The 16,854-nt window shown below is 40.1% G+C and overlaps 1 protein-coding gene across 4 annotated transcripts in view; it reads right to left on the bottom strand.

The window, feature by feature from the left end:
- The window catches only part of usp34 (ubiquitin specific peptidase 34), a 290,233-nt gene that overhangs the window by 216,586 nt on the left and 56,793 nt on the right, over window positions 1-16,854 (bottom strand). For all 4 annotated transcript variants that reach the window (XM_080200367.1, XM_080200368.1, XM_080200369.1 and 1 more), the window contains exons 3-5: window positions 14,266-14,689; window positions 12,444-12,494; window positions 10,119-10,268 (exon numbers count right to left, since the gene is read on the bottom strand). In XM_080200367.1, the coding sequence (XP_080056493.1) occupies window positions 10,119-10,268; window positions 12,444-12,494; window positions 14,266-14,689 (625 nt within the window). The remainder of the gene's footprint in view (window positions 1-10,118; window positions 10,269-12,443; window positions 12,495-14,265; window positions 14,690-16,854) is intronic.

Genomic DNA, 16,854 nt, shown 5'->3' with positions numbered 1-16,854 from the left:
GGATAGAGGTGGAGAGACTCTTCCCGCTCAGAAAGGACAGTAGGACTAGAGGGCACAGCCTCAAGATAAAGGGGGGGCGGTTTAGAACGGAGTTGAGGTGGAACTTCTTCACTCAAAGGGTGGTGAATCTCTGGAATTCTCTGCCCGTTGAAGTGGTGGAGGCTGCCTCACTAAATATTTTTAAGACGCGGGTTGATAGGTTTTTGACAGGCAAGGGGATTAAGGGTTGTGGGGAGAGGGCGGGAATGTGGAACTGAGCCACGACAGATCAGCCATGATCTTATTGAATGGCGGGGCAGGCTCGAGGGGCTAGATGGCCTACTCCTGCTCCTATTTCTTATGTTCTTAAGTGGCAATGCAGGGGGAGAAGGTAATCAACAAGACATATGGCATGCCTTCATCAGCCGGGACATTGGGTTTAAAAATTGGCAAGTCATATTGCAGCTTTACAGAATCTTAGCTAGGCTGCACTTGGAATATAGCATTCAATTCTGGTCGCCACACTACCAGAAGATGTGGAGGCTTTGGAGAGGGTACAGAAAAAGATTTGCCAGGATGTTGCACAGTATGGAGGGCATTAGCTATGAGGACAGGTTGGAGAAACTTGGTTTGTTCTCATTGAACATAAGAACATTCAGCCTCTCCTCATAGCTCAACCCCCTCAACTCCGGCATCAGCCTAGTAAACCTCCTCTGCACTCCCTCCAAGGCCAAAATATCCTTGCGTAAGTACGGCGCCCAAAACTGCACACAGTACTCCAGCTGCGGCCTCACCAATGCCCAACACAGCCGCAGCAAGACCTCCCTACTTTTATATTCAATCCCCCTTGCTACGAAGGCCAGTATCCCATTCGCCTTCCTGACCAGCTGCAAGCTGGGTTTTTGCAACTCATGCACAAGGACCCCGCACCGTCGCCTGCTGCAGTTTTTCGCCACGTAAGTAATAATCCTTCCGACCATTATTCCTACCAAAGTGGACCACCTTGCACTTGCCAACATTAAATTCCATTTGCCAGTTCCTGGCCCATTAGCCCAGCCTATCTAGATCCTTCTGTAGACTCTCCACACCCTCCGCACAATTTGCCGTTCCCCCAATCTTGGTGTCATCAGCAAATTTCGACACCCTACACTCAGTTCCCTCCTCCAGATCATCTATATAAATGGTAAATAGCTGAGGCCCCAGCACCGACCCCTGGGGCACTCCACTAGTCACCAACCACCAATCCAAATAGCACCCATTGACCCCCACTCTCTGCCTCCTATTTGACAACCAATCCTCTATCCACGCTAACACCCTACCCCCAACTCCATGTCCCCTTACCTTCTGCAATAACCTCTTGTGAGGTACCTTGTCAAACGCCTTCTGAAAATCAAGAAAGACCACATCCACCGGCTCTCCTCTATCCACCGCCCTAGACACATCCTCATAGAACTCCAGTAAATTTGTCAGACACGACTTCCCTTTAACGAAACCGTGCTGCGTCTGCTCTATCAAACAATTCCTCTCAAGATGCCTCGCTATTTCCTCCTTGATGACGGATTCTAACATTTTACCTACAACAGACGTTAAGCTAACCAGCCTATAATTCCCTGCCTTTTGCCTGCCACCCTTCTTAAACAATGGCGTAACATTAGCCGTTTTCCAATCTTCCGGCACTTCCCTGGAATCCAGCGACATCTGGAAAATAACCACCAAGGCATCCACTATCACCTCCGCCATTTCTTTCAGAACCCTCGGATGCATTCCATCCGGTCCTGGGGACTTGTCCACAATCAGCCCCCTCCAGTCTGTCGAGCACCGCCTCTCTACTAACAGTAATGTCATTAAGACCCTCCAGTCCTACCACCTTTCCATCTCTAACACCCGGCAAATTATTCACGTCCTCCTCCGTGAAGACAGAAACAAAAAAGTTATTCAAGACCTCAGCCATATCCCCATCCTCTACCACTAAGTCCCCCTTCTCATCCTCTAAGGGACCAACGTTCACCCTAGCCAGCCTCTTCCTTTTTATATATTTATAAAAACTCTTGCTATCCTTTTTTATATTAAGCAATGGAGGTTGGAGGGGAGACCTGATAGAAGTCTGCAAGATTGTGAGAGGCATGGACAGAGTTCTCTTGATTTGGACATCACTGATAATGAAAGAAAGATGTGAAATCTGTGACCTAATGAGCTCTTCCATTCGGATGGCTCATTTTTCATTTCTATCTGGAATTTAAAATAAATGCCAGGCAGATTACCTAATATCCCCATCCCTAAATGTTAGATGTCATAATTGGGCTAATTATTAGCTTTTTCCCAGGGTGGAAGAGTCAATTGCTAGGGGGCATAGGTTTAAAGTGTGAGGGGCAAGGTTTAAAGGAGATGTATGAAGCAGATTTTTGTTTTTTTTACACAGAGAATAGTGGGTGCCTGGAACTCATTGCCGGGGCAAGTAGTGGAAGCGTATATGGTAATGACTTTTAAGGGGCATCTTGATGTACATGAATTGGATGGGAATAGAGAGATATGGCCCCGGAAGGATAGGGGGTTTTAGTTAAGCCAGGCAGCATGGCCGGTGAAGGCCTGCTCCTTTGCTGTAATTTTCTTTGTTCTTTTGTTCTGTCCAGCATCTGCAATATTTTGCTTTTATATTACTGTATCATGGTGGTTTGTCCTTGGTTTATACCCAGCTCCATGGAACAACATTTTCATGGTGATTTGGTTCACAGAATTTAGAAGTGGCGCCTGGGTCTACACAGTCCTAGTATCACAGCAACTACAATGCATTCAAATAGAGCAACTGTTATGATTACAGGAGGAGTGGTGAACTGGCTTCTCTCTAGTCAATCTCTTTGGTTGGTCACAACATAGGATTAAATATCTTTCTCATAAGGATATGTCCTTTCTAAATCAAAATGCATTTAATTATTTATGCAGTGATTAATAAAGAGCCGATCAAACAGGTTCTGAGTTAAAGAAGATGAAAACTCATTAATCATTAAACTTCAGAAAATAATAACTCAACATCACACGCAGGTATCAGAAAAAGGGGAGTTAAAGATTCCAAAAAAGAGAGTTAAAACAATATACAGTTAAGTGTCCTTTGATTTTCCTTGAGGCGCAGATTTTAAATGTTGCAGCCAATTTAGGTTAACTGCTTTCTTAGATGCAGTCATTTGCAAATGTTGCAACTATTGTGCAGTTGCAAGAAACAACATTTTTCACTGTACACAAATACATGTGACAATAATAAATCAAATCAGCACTGACAAAGTGGCTGCAGTGTGTACCATCTACAAATTTCATAGCAATGGATGGCATGATGGCATAGTCATACAGTGGTTAGAACTGCTGCCTCACAGCACTAGGGACCCAGGTTCAATTCCATCCTTGGGTGACTGTGTGAAGTCTGCATGTCCTCCTTGTGTCTGTGTGGGTTTCTTCCAGGTGCTCTAGCTTCCTCCCACAGTTCAAAAAGATGTGCAGGTTAGGTGGATTGGCTATGCTGAATTGGCCCTTAGTGTCAGGGGGATTATCAGGGTAAATCCATGGGTTTATGGGGATACAGCCCAAGTGGGGATTGTTGTTAGTGCAGGCTCAAATGAGTCAAAATGGCCTCCTTCTGCAATGTAGAGATTTTATGATTATATGAACTTGTCAAGCTGTTTTGACAGTAGCTCCGAAACCTGTAACCTCTATCACGTGGAAGGACAAGGGCAACAGGCACCAAGAAACACCACACTTTCAAGTCACACACCACCTGACTTGGAAATATATAACAATTCCTTCATTGTCACTCAGTCAAAATCCTGAAACTCTTTACCCAGCTGCACTGCAGTTATATCTTTACCACATGGATGACAGCAGTTCAAGTTGTGACCCACACCTATTACTGATGGATAATTTGAATTTGGCAATAACTGTTGGCCTCGGCAGCAATTGTAAATAGCAGTTTTCAAAGGATATATTCTCAACACAGCCAAACTTCAGCGGAGTAAACCTAGTCTCTGGAAGTTCCCAGTCTACAGACTTCAGAGACAGAAAGGGATAGCTCTCCCCCTGCAGCTTCCAGAACATCAACTTTCAGAGAAAGGTCCAATCTCATACAGCAGTATTTCAGCCTCCAACTGCAGAGAGGGCAGAGACACTGTTCTCTTTCAACTCAAAAGTAGCAACTCAGCTTGATACTCCATGTAAGCTTAGCTTCACTCCATCACATGACCATACCTGTCAATTATTCCAATCAAGCCCCCCCTCCCATGCAAATCCCAGGGGAATACCAAGAACAGGAGAACAGCATTAATTCAGATTAAAACAAATATTTCTAGCAATTATACTGCTGCAGTAACATACAGGATGCAGACTGTAGTCAGAATGGGATCGTACACAGAACGGCACTCGTAAAATGGAAGAGACTGTTAGAAACATCCAGCATAGAAAACATATTTTTAAAGGCACAGTATTGTAACATTACAAATTGATTTCCAATGGAATTACACAAGCACAAGTCAAAACTATGGAAATATGAAAACAAGGGCAGAGCATGAATTATTTTACCCATCCTTATAATGGAAGCTAGCTACGGAAACTTGTCATACTGCAATTACACCCTTTCACCATTGGTGTTGATGGAGAGTCACAAAGAGAACAGGTAAAATTACACTATAAGAAACTTACAGAGGCAGTTTCCATTCAAATTGTGGGCATAGGAATTTATAAATGCAAAATGCTGACATAAAATGTACATATTGCAAACAGCAGTTTTCAGAGAAAGATGTATCCTTCTCATGATACAAGATCATGACAGAGCACAAAAGATTTTTAAAAATGGATTTTGTAATCGACAGTGAAGGAACTGTGCTCACCAGAAACCTTGAAGAAAGCTGTACACAGAAATCTAACCATCTTAGTGCAGAATCACCTTTCATGACAATGGTTTCAATCTGGTGCCAAGGAACAGGGATTCCCAGGCAAACAGCAGCAATGATGGCAGTAAGCATGGTAAGCAGTTGATCAGATAGGAAGTATTCTCATTGACAGCAAACCAGGAAGTTGAAAGTGCTAAATCCTTTCAATTTAAATTTATAATTTCAAATCACAAAATAAACGATAAGATTAGAATCCAAAATGTTATAAACATACTTTAAAAAAATTAAAACGTGGATTTTTATTATAATGGAGAAATTTGACATTCCAAAAATTTAAATTTGCATTTCAGGACCATCGAAAGGGGTTTAGCAGCAACTGTGAACTTAGTATTCCTTTAAAATCCCAGTTAAATGTTATTCAATATTTCACAACATTTTCATGGGTTTGAAAGAGCGAGAATAAGTGTAAAAGAAGGAGGTTCCATCAGTTCACTCATTGCTTCAGAATTGGACTCGGGAATTAGAGGTATCTTCTAAAACAATGCATCCTCTGCAGAAGCATAGAATCACTGACTGAAACCTCTGGATTCGTGCGCTATTCTTCACATATACATACTCCCAATTTCAGTGGCATAATGATGGTGAATGCTGACAATTTCACTGTCTTTACCACTGCAAAATCCAGAAAAGGTTAAACAAGTGTGTGATGTAGACAAGGGAGCTGTGACTTAGATCCTCAACAATACACACCTGATTATAACTCAATCAAAATGGTGATTACAAAACTGTCCCACAGATTTTCAAAATGAATGTTTATACACAGGTTACACAAGATGATTCTTCCCCCTCACCCCCAAATTTCTAAAATATAATCCTTCACAGGATTACACATACCTGCAAGTGAAGACACCTGCAAATGAATTACTTGGAACTGTATATTCTAAAGGATGAGTGAACTAATACAGTCAGCCCATCAAGTCCATGCCAACTCTCTACACAGCAATCCAGTCAGGCCTATTCCCCGACTCTATCCCATAGCCTTGCAAGTTTATTTCCCCCAAGTGCCCATCCAATTTCTATTTCAAATTATTAAGTGTCTCTCCTTTGAGCACCCACTTAGGCAACGAGTACAAGGTCATTAGCACTTGCTGCATAAAAAAGCTTGGGCACGATTCTCCCACCCCGCCACGCAAATTTTTTAGCACAGCAGGATGGGAGTATCTCATGACTAGGCATAGGCAGGATTCGCGCATGTGTTCCTGCCACAAGCCATCTCCCAGCACCTGATTTATGACGCCATCAGATCTGCGCTGGAAATCAGTGGAAAGACCAGGTAAATTACTTAAATCTGTTAATAAAATTTAAATGTAATTAGCGGGCCCAGAATTAAATTCTCCAGGCCCACTAGCCTCTCCTACCCCCAGAATGTTTCAGTCCAGCAGGGTTTACAGTAGGTCCACATTTTTCCCCCTCGGGGGTTCATGGTGGGGGTTGGTTCCCCCTGGTTATGGGCACCATGGCAGTGCCAGCCTATGCCCCCAATCCTGCCTAACGGCAAGGTGCCCATGACCAGGGGCACTTGGCACTGCCCATTGGCCCTGAGGCAATCAGTGGGCTGGGGGTCTGCTGCCACTCTGCATAGGGATTGGTCAGGGCAGGAGGAAGGCCAGTGATCAGAGTGGGCTGGGCAGTGGGGGTCAGCCCACTTTGGGAGAGGGCAAACTGCACAAGCCCCGGGCTTGCCAGTCCCAAACTATTAGCTTCCCCATTTAATGATAAGTGATTGAGTGGCCAGCAAACGAGGAGGCTGACAGTTCAGGGGCCATTGCACATAAGCAGACGCCCGCTGGTTTCAACCTCCCGGCCTCCTGAAACCTAATGATATTCACACTGGTGGCCTCCGCATTGCACGGAGTGTGAGAGATTCTAATGTGAACTTCCACTGAAAAAACCAGCATGAATTACTCCCATTTTCCTGTGAATTCAACACTAAACCTTTTTGGGAGAATTTCAGCCCTTACAGTTGTGACCTTTAGTCTTTGTGCCACCTGCTAATGGGAACAGCTTTGCTTATTTTAGTGTTAAATATTTATCCCACTTTTCCTTAAAGGCTTTCCTCCCTCAGCCTCTACATCAAGTTCCTTCCTATCCTTGGCAATTCCAAACTCTACCTCAATTCTCCTATTCTCCCTCGGTTTCTTTATAAACTCTCAAACCCATATTCACAGACATCCATTGACCTTGCCATTGCACACTATTATCATGTCAAACACAAAGGCAGATCAAATTGTTTCCTTCATCACTCTCCACGCTCATCCCACTTCACCCTCCCAATTCTACCCCTTTCTGTGCTCACTTCTTAAAAAACATCTCTCCTAATTCACTTACAATTACAAAATCTCAACTGTTTAGTCATTGGTCCTCCACACAATGACATTTCTACAGCTATTGACCTGCTCAACCATACCCTCACTTCCGTCTTTGACTAGATCATTAACCTCTCTCACCTTGAATCGTCTCTGGTGCTGTCTCAACTCCATTCTCAAATACAAAAGGAAGCAGACTTGATCAGGTCTAGCAGTCAACTTGTTAGCCATTCCCTGCTAGATCTGAATCAACTACATAAAAGCTCTGCCCTCATCCTTTAAAACTGCTCACTATTTTGAGATCATCCTTGAATGCAAAGATAACCCCTAGCTTCTTTTCTTTACCGTAAAACGTTCTCTTAAACCCCTCTCCCTCGTCTCATCCATCCTCTCTTCCAACAAGTACAAAGAACTCATGAATATCTTTGTCACTAGGTTTAAGACCATTTAAGCAATTTGTATACATTTTCCTTCCTTCCCAGCCACAAAGCAAAAACGTCCTCCAAGATCCCTTCCTCCCTTAACTAAGTTTGCATCTTTCTCCAGTTTCTCATCCATCCCTTGCCCTCTGCATTCGTCCTGTCCACTAAACTTACTTGTTTCTCCCATGATGCTATTTTCATTAGACTGCTGACCACCTAACTTCCCTTCCTAGCTCCTATTATAGCCAACAACATTGAAGGCCCACTGTGCCCTCCTCTTTTAAATCTGCAGCCGTCACAGCTCGTCTCAAAACAAACCTTTCACCCTGCATCCTTGCAAACTACCACCTCATCTCTAACTTCCCCTTCCTCTCCAAAATCCTTGAACGTGTTGTCACCTTTCAAATTTGTGCTCATCTTTCATCAAGCTCCATGTCTGAATCCCTTTAATCAGTTTCTATCCTTGCCACAGTCATTGTGGATCACTTGATATATTCAAGACTGAGGTAGATCTACAAGGAAGTCAAAAGTTATGGGAAACAGGCAGGAAGGTGGTGGTAAAGGCCAGTCAATTAACCATGACCTTACTGAATGGCAGAGCAGGCTCAATGAGCCAAATGGTCAATGTTGGCTCCTATTTCTCATGTTCTTACGTACACAAATTGTTCTCAATGCCAAACATTATTTCCTAATATTCATCCCACCCTTTTAAACTTGTCTAAAACACTGACAATGGTGACCACGCTATCTTTGTTCAACCCCTCTCCACTATTGCACAGTTGGACAGGATTGCATTAATCTGGGTGCATTCTTATCTATCCAGTTACAGCCAGAGAATCACCTGCAATGAATTTTCTTTCTGCTCCCACACTGTTAGCTCTGGTGATCTCCAAACATCTATCCCTGGACCCCTTCTATTTTTATCTACATGCCATCTCGCAGCATCATCTGAAAATATCTAAACTTTCCATATGCACACCGACACACCCAACTCCTGCAACCACTTCACTGTGGTTTTCCAATTAAATCCTGGGTGTACTGAAGCCATTGTCTTCAGCCTTTCTCACAAACTCCGTTCCTTAAATAGCTACTCCATTCCTTTCCCTGGTTACTGTTTGAAACTGAACCAGAGGGTTCACAACATTTGTACCATATCTGACTCTGATGAGCTTTCAACCACATACTCATGCCATCACTAATATCTCTGTAACACTGCCCAATTTCATTCACAACTCAGCTAATCCCCTGCTGGAACACATCTTTGATTTTGCTATCTCTCAACTTGAAAATTCCAACACTTTGGTTAGCCTCCCATGTTCTTCCCACTGTAAATGTGAGGTCATCCAAAACTGCTCCTGTATCCTTACTCACACCAAGTCCTATTCACCCATCATTCTGCCCTTTGCCACCTACATTGGACCCTAGATAATCAAGACATCAATTTTAAAACTCCCATCAGTTTTCAAACTCCTCCATGCCTTCCCCCTCTCTGTAATCTTCTTCAGGCTCACAACTCTCCAAAATCTGTGCTCTTTCAACTCTGGTCCTCAAGAATCTCCAATCTGAATCACTTCAGATGCGGAGGCTGACAGTTCTGGAAAGCCCTCCCTAATTTTCCCCATCTTGCTGCTTCTCTTTTTATTTAAGACAATCCTTAGGACCTACCCTCTTCAGTTCTGATATCATCCAACGTGGATCCATGTCACAACTTGTCTAATAGCACTCACCAGGTCATTGAGTGTGTTTAAAACAGGGATAGACAGGTTCTTGATTGATAATGGGGTCAAAAATTGCAAGGAAAAGATGGGAGAATGAAGTTGAGAAACTTATCCGTCATGATTGAATGGCAGAGCAGATGCGATGGGCCAAATGGCCTAATTCTGCTCCTACATCTTATGGTCTTACACGCAAACACTCAAGACATATTACGTTGTATAGGTGCTACATAAGTACTAGTTGCCACTGTTGTTTGTAGCAAAGCAACCCAAGCTTCATCAACTCTATGCAAAGACAATGCTCCTAAATAATTTAATTAATGAGATTTCATCATTGTTTCGCTAATAGATAAATGAGACTGAACAGGGGAACTGCATCAAACTCTTCATAAGTTTTTTAACGATATTAAATCTCAGCTTAACTGTCTAGGTTCCAATGGTTTGAATCCCAGTAGGTTGAGCATCTCCTCAATGATATTCCCCAACACAATCCTGCTAAACATAATCAAATATTTTCCTTTTTTTTAAATATAAAAGGGAACAAGAAATTGCACATATCTTAACTGTAGCCTATCCAATGCTTCATACAAATTTACAACTGCTTCTTTACTCTTGTGCTGCAAGCCCCTTCTCAATATACCATTTCCCTTTTACATAGCTTCAGCTATTTGCTAATGGACATGAAGGATGAAATTTGATACATTAGTCAGGTAGCTAGCTATTTAATACAATTAAAGGTTTTTTTAAAAAAAGTTCACTACTTACATTGGATACTATTGTAATAAAAGCATGCGCTATTGGAAATGGAAGGGTTTCAGGCATTCCATATTCAAAACAATCTTTCATAAGTGATAGCCCATTTTTCCCACAAAAGAGGCAGACATAACGAAGCAAGTGCAAAGGTACTTCCACATCCTAAATAAATGACAGAAGAAATGCAAATGGTTACGACTGTGATCAGTATAAAGGAATCAAAGAAATAAAATTCTCACAAATTATTCAAAAGAAAATTGTGATTTTTTTTCTTTCCCTCCCCATATCTCCCAAAAGTGTGGGTGTCTTTTTAAAAAAAAAAGGAACGCCAAGCTAATATTAGAATTAGAAATTAGGGACTTTTCAGGGAGCAGAGCTATTCCTTGACACTTTTACAAAGATTACGTTTTCCACTTAGCTTCTCTCAATCTATGTAGAAAGTTAAAATTAATACATAGATTCCACAGGTTTAAGTGCAATAAAACTGTTCATCAGCACAGAATTTGCATTCTTACAACATTTTCTTTGCAATTTCAGTACAGACGCAAACATGTAATTGGATTCTAATAAGTCTATGCATGCAAATATTTCTTTTTGTTTCCAAATTATCAACTTCACCTTAATTTCAGGTTGGACAAAATGTCCATCCAAAAATGTCAATTTCTCCATTTTCATCACAGATGCTACTGACACTTTTTCTTTTTATTTCAGACTTTTGGCAGGTGCAGTCTTGAGCTTTCTATGCTAAATGCAACATCTCATTCAACTCGAGGGGTAGGGAATATAAAAGAAACCTCATTGTGGATTATTAAATTGAATGCCCACTTTAAATGGGTATTTACCCTTAGGAAAGTCCAGCAATAATTTACCAGGCTGATGGAGAAGATGTAGGGACCTGGCTATGATGAGACATGGAATACAGCAGAGTTACAGACCAGAGGGTTCAGAAGTTTAAGAGGTGATTTGATTGAAGTGTTTAAAATAAGGAAGCCGACAGGGTACACTGGGAATGATTCTTCTATAAAAATCCTTATTCACACAAGAGGTCACAGATGCAGAATCAATTGAGGTTTTTAAACAATGTATAGATCATTACCTTGGTGCACATGAACACTGGTCCCTTAAGATAGCAGGACAGATGGATAAAGTGGTTAAGGAGGAAAATGGTATACTTTCCTTTATTAGCAAGGTAATAGTTTAAGGGCAGGAAGGTTATGTTGGAACTATATAAAATGTTGGTTAGGCCACAGCTGGAGTATTGTGTATAGTTCTGGTATCCACATTACAGGAGGGATGCAAGGTGCACTGCAAAGCATACACAGGAGATTTATCAGGATATTGCCTGGGCTAGAGAGCTTTATTTATGAAGAAAGATTGGGTAGGGAATTGCCCTTGGAGCAGAAGAGACATGATTGACATGTACAAAATTATAAGGGGCATGGATAGAGTCAACAGGAAGAAATATTTCTCCTTGATGGAGGAATTAATGGGTAGGGGACATAGATTTAAGGTAAGGGGCAGGAGGTTTAGAGGGAATGTGAGGAAAATGTTTTTTTACCCCAAGGGTGGTGGGATGCTGGAACTCACTGCCTGAAAAGGTGGCTCAGGCAGAGACCCCTGTAACATGCAAGAAGTATTTAGGTGTGTACTTGCAATACCAAGGCATACAAGGTTGGAAAGTAGAATTAGAATAGTTAGGAGGTTTGTCTTTGACTGGTGCAAACGCATTGGGCCAAAGGGTCTTTTTTTTGTGCTGGATACTTCTGACTACTTCGAACACAAATGTCTTACAAATTTTGACGAAAGAACGTGGCACTGGGATTAAAATGCTCAACAAAATGGTAGTACCAAAAATGGACCAAACTTGCCACTTTTATTCATGCAAAGATATACTATTTTTAAACTCAATTAAGAATATTTTTGTCTTACAATCTGCATTTTACATTTAACAAGCAAATTTGATTACTTAACTGTATTGCATTAAAAACTGCAGTTTCAGTAGACATCTTCTGACATACTAGAGTTGCCAAGAAATTGACCCATACTTTCACAATAATACCTTGTAGTCAACAAACTCAGCCCCTTATACAGCCAGGAAAATAATGAGAGGTGTTTTGAATGCGAGGATTTCACATATTGCATCAGCTTAGTTTTCTTGAAAAAAATTCTACTACAGCCCAGAATTGTTATTTTTGGTAAAGTAATCTCCCAATGTGCTTTTCTCTCTGAACATGAAACAGAATAAGTCCCGGCATTTGGGGCAAAGGCCAAGATTAGAATATTGTAAATTCTAAAACCAAACACAAACAATATAAAATTCAAAAATGTGTCACTTACATTCATATCACAAAACGCCCCTAATAAGTTGCTTTCATGTGCTGAAATGTCCTAGTTTAAAGAAAAGTTGGTACAATTTAAATAAAAATGAACATTCTTCAAAACGTCTTTGAAAGCACAACACATTCTATCAGACAATAGTAGAAACAAACCACGAAACTGACCAGACCTACATTAGGTTAAAAAACAAGGTTTCTCATTGACTAATAGAAAAACATTTAATTTCAACAGCATCGGCATCAGGTCAGTGGTAGTATTTTCACCCACGTAAGATGGTAACGGATATAAGCCCAACTACAGCAACTGAACACATGATTTAGGCTGATAAGATGTTATGTCGAGGCCCAGTCTGCCTACACAGGTGGAGATAAAGAGGTCCTATTGCATGAATGAGAAGAACAGTGGAGTTCTTCCTGAATCCTGGACAATATTTATCCTTTGACTCAAATAATCTGCATTTACATAATGCCTTTAACATAGCAAAAACATTCTAAGGTACCTGGACGGAAAATTATCACACAAAATTTGACACAGAACCGCAGAAGGGTCATTACAGCAGGTTATTAAAAGATTGGTCAAAGGTGTATGTTTAATGCAGTGTCTTGAAGGAAAAAAAATGTGGTAGAGAGGTGGAGAAATTTCAGGAGTGAATTGCAGAACTTGGGCCAAGCAGTTAAAGGCACAGTCAACAATAGTGCAGCAATGAAAACTGGAGGCACTGGAGGGTTTGGACAGCTGGAGAAGATCACAAACATGGGAAAGGGTGAAGCCAGAGAGGGATTTGAAAACAAGTATGAGAATCTCATACTGTGTTGCCAGTGAGGGGGTAACCAAGGCAGATCATGGAATACAGGGATTATGGGTGAATATAAGTTGGCATTTAGGCAGCAGAGATTTGGATGAGCATTGGATGAGAGGAGAACAAAACAAATTTAAAAATTTTTATACATTATTCATATGTTTGTACATGGAAGATTTCCCATTCATTTCAGCTACTAACGAAACTTCATAGGGATCTATGTAGGTCAAATCCTGTTATGTCACACTGGCATACCAATTTGTTCATGTGTTAAACTAAAATTTCTCTAACCAGTGCCTTAATCTGCATTTTAACCAATAAATTTTTGAAATTATGATTTCCTTTCATTTGAATACAACATAACTACAAACACAGAGCTTTTGGTCAATCATGAGTAAAACACTTTTTTTAAGTTAGAATCATTTGATGAAAATGCCCTCTAATGTTGGTCATAGTTTCTTTATGCATTTTATTTATCAGTAGTAAGCTGCTACCAGGGGAGAAACAAAGTCTGATTTCAAAAATATTACCCTTCAGAGTACTGTTCTGTTCCCCACCTGCAAAATTAGTTTGGTGTAGAATTATGTCTAGAGGATAAACACCCAGTGAAATTGGTGGCACAACAAACTTTTTTCAGTTACTATAAAAATTCATTTCATTTACTCTATTATTCATATCTAACACCAACAGTTTGCTAAGACACTCTGTTCAAAAGGTTGCACGACCCCAAAACAACAAAGTTAGCATGGAAATATCAAACATTATAAAAAGACTTTCTGAACTGTCTGAAACAATTTACCTGACTTTCTTTTCTATCCTTGCATTATAATTTATACATTTAGTATTTTAACAGAAAGTGGATGTTTTCTACACCGAACCAATCTTGGGCAAATTAAAAACACAAGTTATAAAAATGCACAAAATGATGTGATTCTTTTAGCCCTCAAAACAATGGAAACTTTGCAAAGGCTAGAATTAACGGATCACATGTATTAACTGATAGTGCAAAGAAATACATTATACCTCTATAGTGGCATGAGTGTTATGTTTGTAGGCAGTATATAAAGGAAATTGAATCTGAAAAATTTTTGCCACACATAACAGCAACTTTTCTTTCTCCTCTGTACTCCATGTGCTAAATGGATCAGTGCTCCGTGCAGAAACCTCCTCAGTCCTCCCATATGTTCTATTATCTGCTTTTTTCTCCACAAAATCCTTTGATTTTCGACCAATATCTTCTTCATCTTTATTACACTCGCCTTCCTGATTAGCCTGTTCATGGATTTTCTGATTCAGATCCTGCCACGATGAATCACTACTAGTGCAAATTTTACATAACTGGTCCTGGAGAGCCTGGACTTGGGCAGTCACCATATTAATAAGGGCATAAACAACCTGATTGAAGATTTCAAGGTGTTTGTACTCTTTGAAGCAACAAAGACATTGCCTAGAAGAAGGAAACATAGCATTAATAGTTTTATAGCAAACATAAAAATTGGACAAAATATTGGGGAAACTTAATTTTGTGTAAAATCTAGGCATCTTATTACTTTCAGATGGGAGTGAGGTTGGGAAGAAGAAAAAATGTGAATATAATTCTGACTGTTAAAAGTAATTTGCAAAAATCTTTAGAATCTCTAGATTGTGCTGTAAATATCATCACGTGACAAGGGCATTTAATGCAACTTGGGCATCAGATTTGAAGGCAAGGATGAGAATTTGCATTTTATGCAACAGTAGACTACCATATCATGCACAGATTTCAAAGATTTGGCAGGCCCAAGTATGGAGGCCTTTTGGTTCATTTTGATGGATAAAACCTATTGCATATATCAATGATAAAGAGCACACCACATAACAACAGGCCACAGTTGGGCACATACACAGTGTTGATGCAGAGAACAAGGGCATGATTTTCTGAGAAGCTAGCTGGGAAGCCCAAAATTCTCTCAATGATTGGAAGAAAACTTCTCCATGTTTAAATAAGATATGTGGGGGAACTTTTTGCTTTTATAAATTTCAACGTGATTTCCTTCTTACCTTTACAAACATGACTGACCCACCAGTGGAGAACCAAAACCCCAGGCTGCCCACATCGACACCTGCTGGCCAAATTTGTAATTGTATACAGATTCAAAGTATAAAATAGCAGCTATTGTGTTTGTTAGCCTCCTGGATGTTACTATGCTCACTATTGCTAACATTAGTTAAAAATTTAATACTGGAAACCCCAGTCACACCACCACCATGGGTATCACAGGGAGAAAAGATGCCTGAACACAATCATCCTAAGGCCTTTTAATGCATTTTTAAATGGAATGTTGCAACCCACTAGTTATTTTCATGATGAAGTACCAATATTATAAGTCTACCTTGTCTATTAAAATTGAAATTCAGGAAAGCCAAAGTACACGTTAAAACTTCCGGTTTTCTCCTAAGACTTCACTATAAATTGAAAAGAAAGATGAACTAGTAGCTCAGATAGCGATAAATATTTAGATCTAACCCACCATTAGAGACATGGTTATCAGGTGACAATGGTTGGGGAATAAATATTCCAGGGTGCATAACATTTCAAAAAGACAGGAAGCATGGAATGGGAGGAAGAATAACCCCGATAATAAAGGATGATATGTGGCCAATAGTGAGAAAGGATTTTGGTTAAAATCAAGTAGTAGAATCAGGATGGATAGAAAATCAAGAATAACAAGAGTCTGAAAACAATGGAGAGAGTAGTTTATAGGTCCCGCAGCAGAAGTTGGACAGAACATGAAGCAAGAAATAAATGGAGTTTAAACAAAGACAACATAATAATTGTAGGGGTTGGGGAATTAAATTTGCATACACTGGCCCAATCAAATTGGCAAAAATGGTCTGAAAGATGTGTTTCCAGAATGCTTCGTGATAGTTTCCTGGAACAACATCCTTATTTTGTCTCACACCAAAAAGATATTTTAGAAATACTATTTGCAATGAGGCAGGGTTAACATTAGTAATCACAGAAAGCTGGGGAAAAGTGCTTTCTAACTTTAAGAATTGAATAAAGAAATTTTTAAAAAACCATATAAATGTTTGAAAGGAACACAATCAAATTCCAAACTAGGATCTCAAACTTCAAGCTAATTACATAAGGGAGAAGTGGCTAAAGTTTATTGGGCAAATAAACTAAAAGGCCCAGCAGCATATCAACAATGGAAACAGTTAAAGACACAATTCAAAATTTTCAATAAAAATACATTCCATTAAAGAACAGAAAAGAGACAAGAATTTCCATCTATGGCTTTCTAAGGAAGTTAAGGATTGTATTAACATGAGAGGCTTATAATTTTGCAAATAAAAGTAGTAAGCCTTTAGAAAACAGCAAAGAACCATCAAGTAATGGGTAAAAGGTGAAGTAGGACATGAGAGTAAGCTAGCCTGGAATATAAAAACAGATTGTAAGGGCTTTTTGAAGTAAAGGAGGGTAACTGAAGTAAACCCTGGTCCCTTAGATGCAGAAGCAGGAGGAAATTTTCATGTGAAGTGAGAAAATGGCACAGACATTAATGAATATTTTGTGTCTATCTTCATCGTAGAAGACACAAATAAAAACAAAATCAGAGGGTAACCGAA

The sequence above is a fragment of the Carcharhinus amblyrhynchos genome, chromosome 12 (assembly GCF_965287045.1).
Source record: "Carcharhinus amblyrhynchos chromosome 12, sCarAmb.v2.hapA, whole genome shotgun sequence".
Lineage (NCBI taxonomy): Eukaryota > Metazoa > Chordata > Chondrichthyes > Carcharhiniformes > Carcharhinidae > Carcharhinus > Carcharhinus amblyrhynchos.
This window is presented reverse-complemented; position numbering and strand designations above follow the sequence as displayed.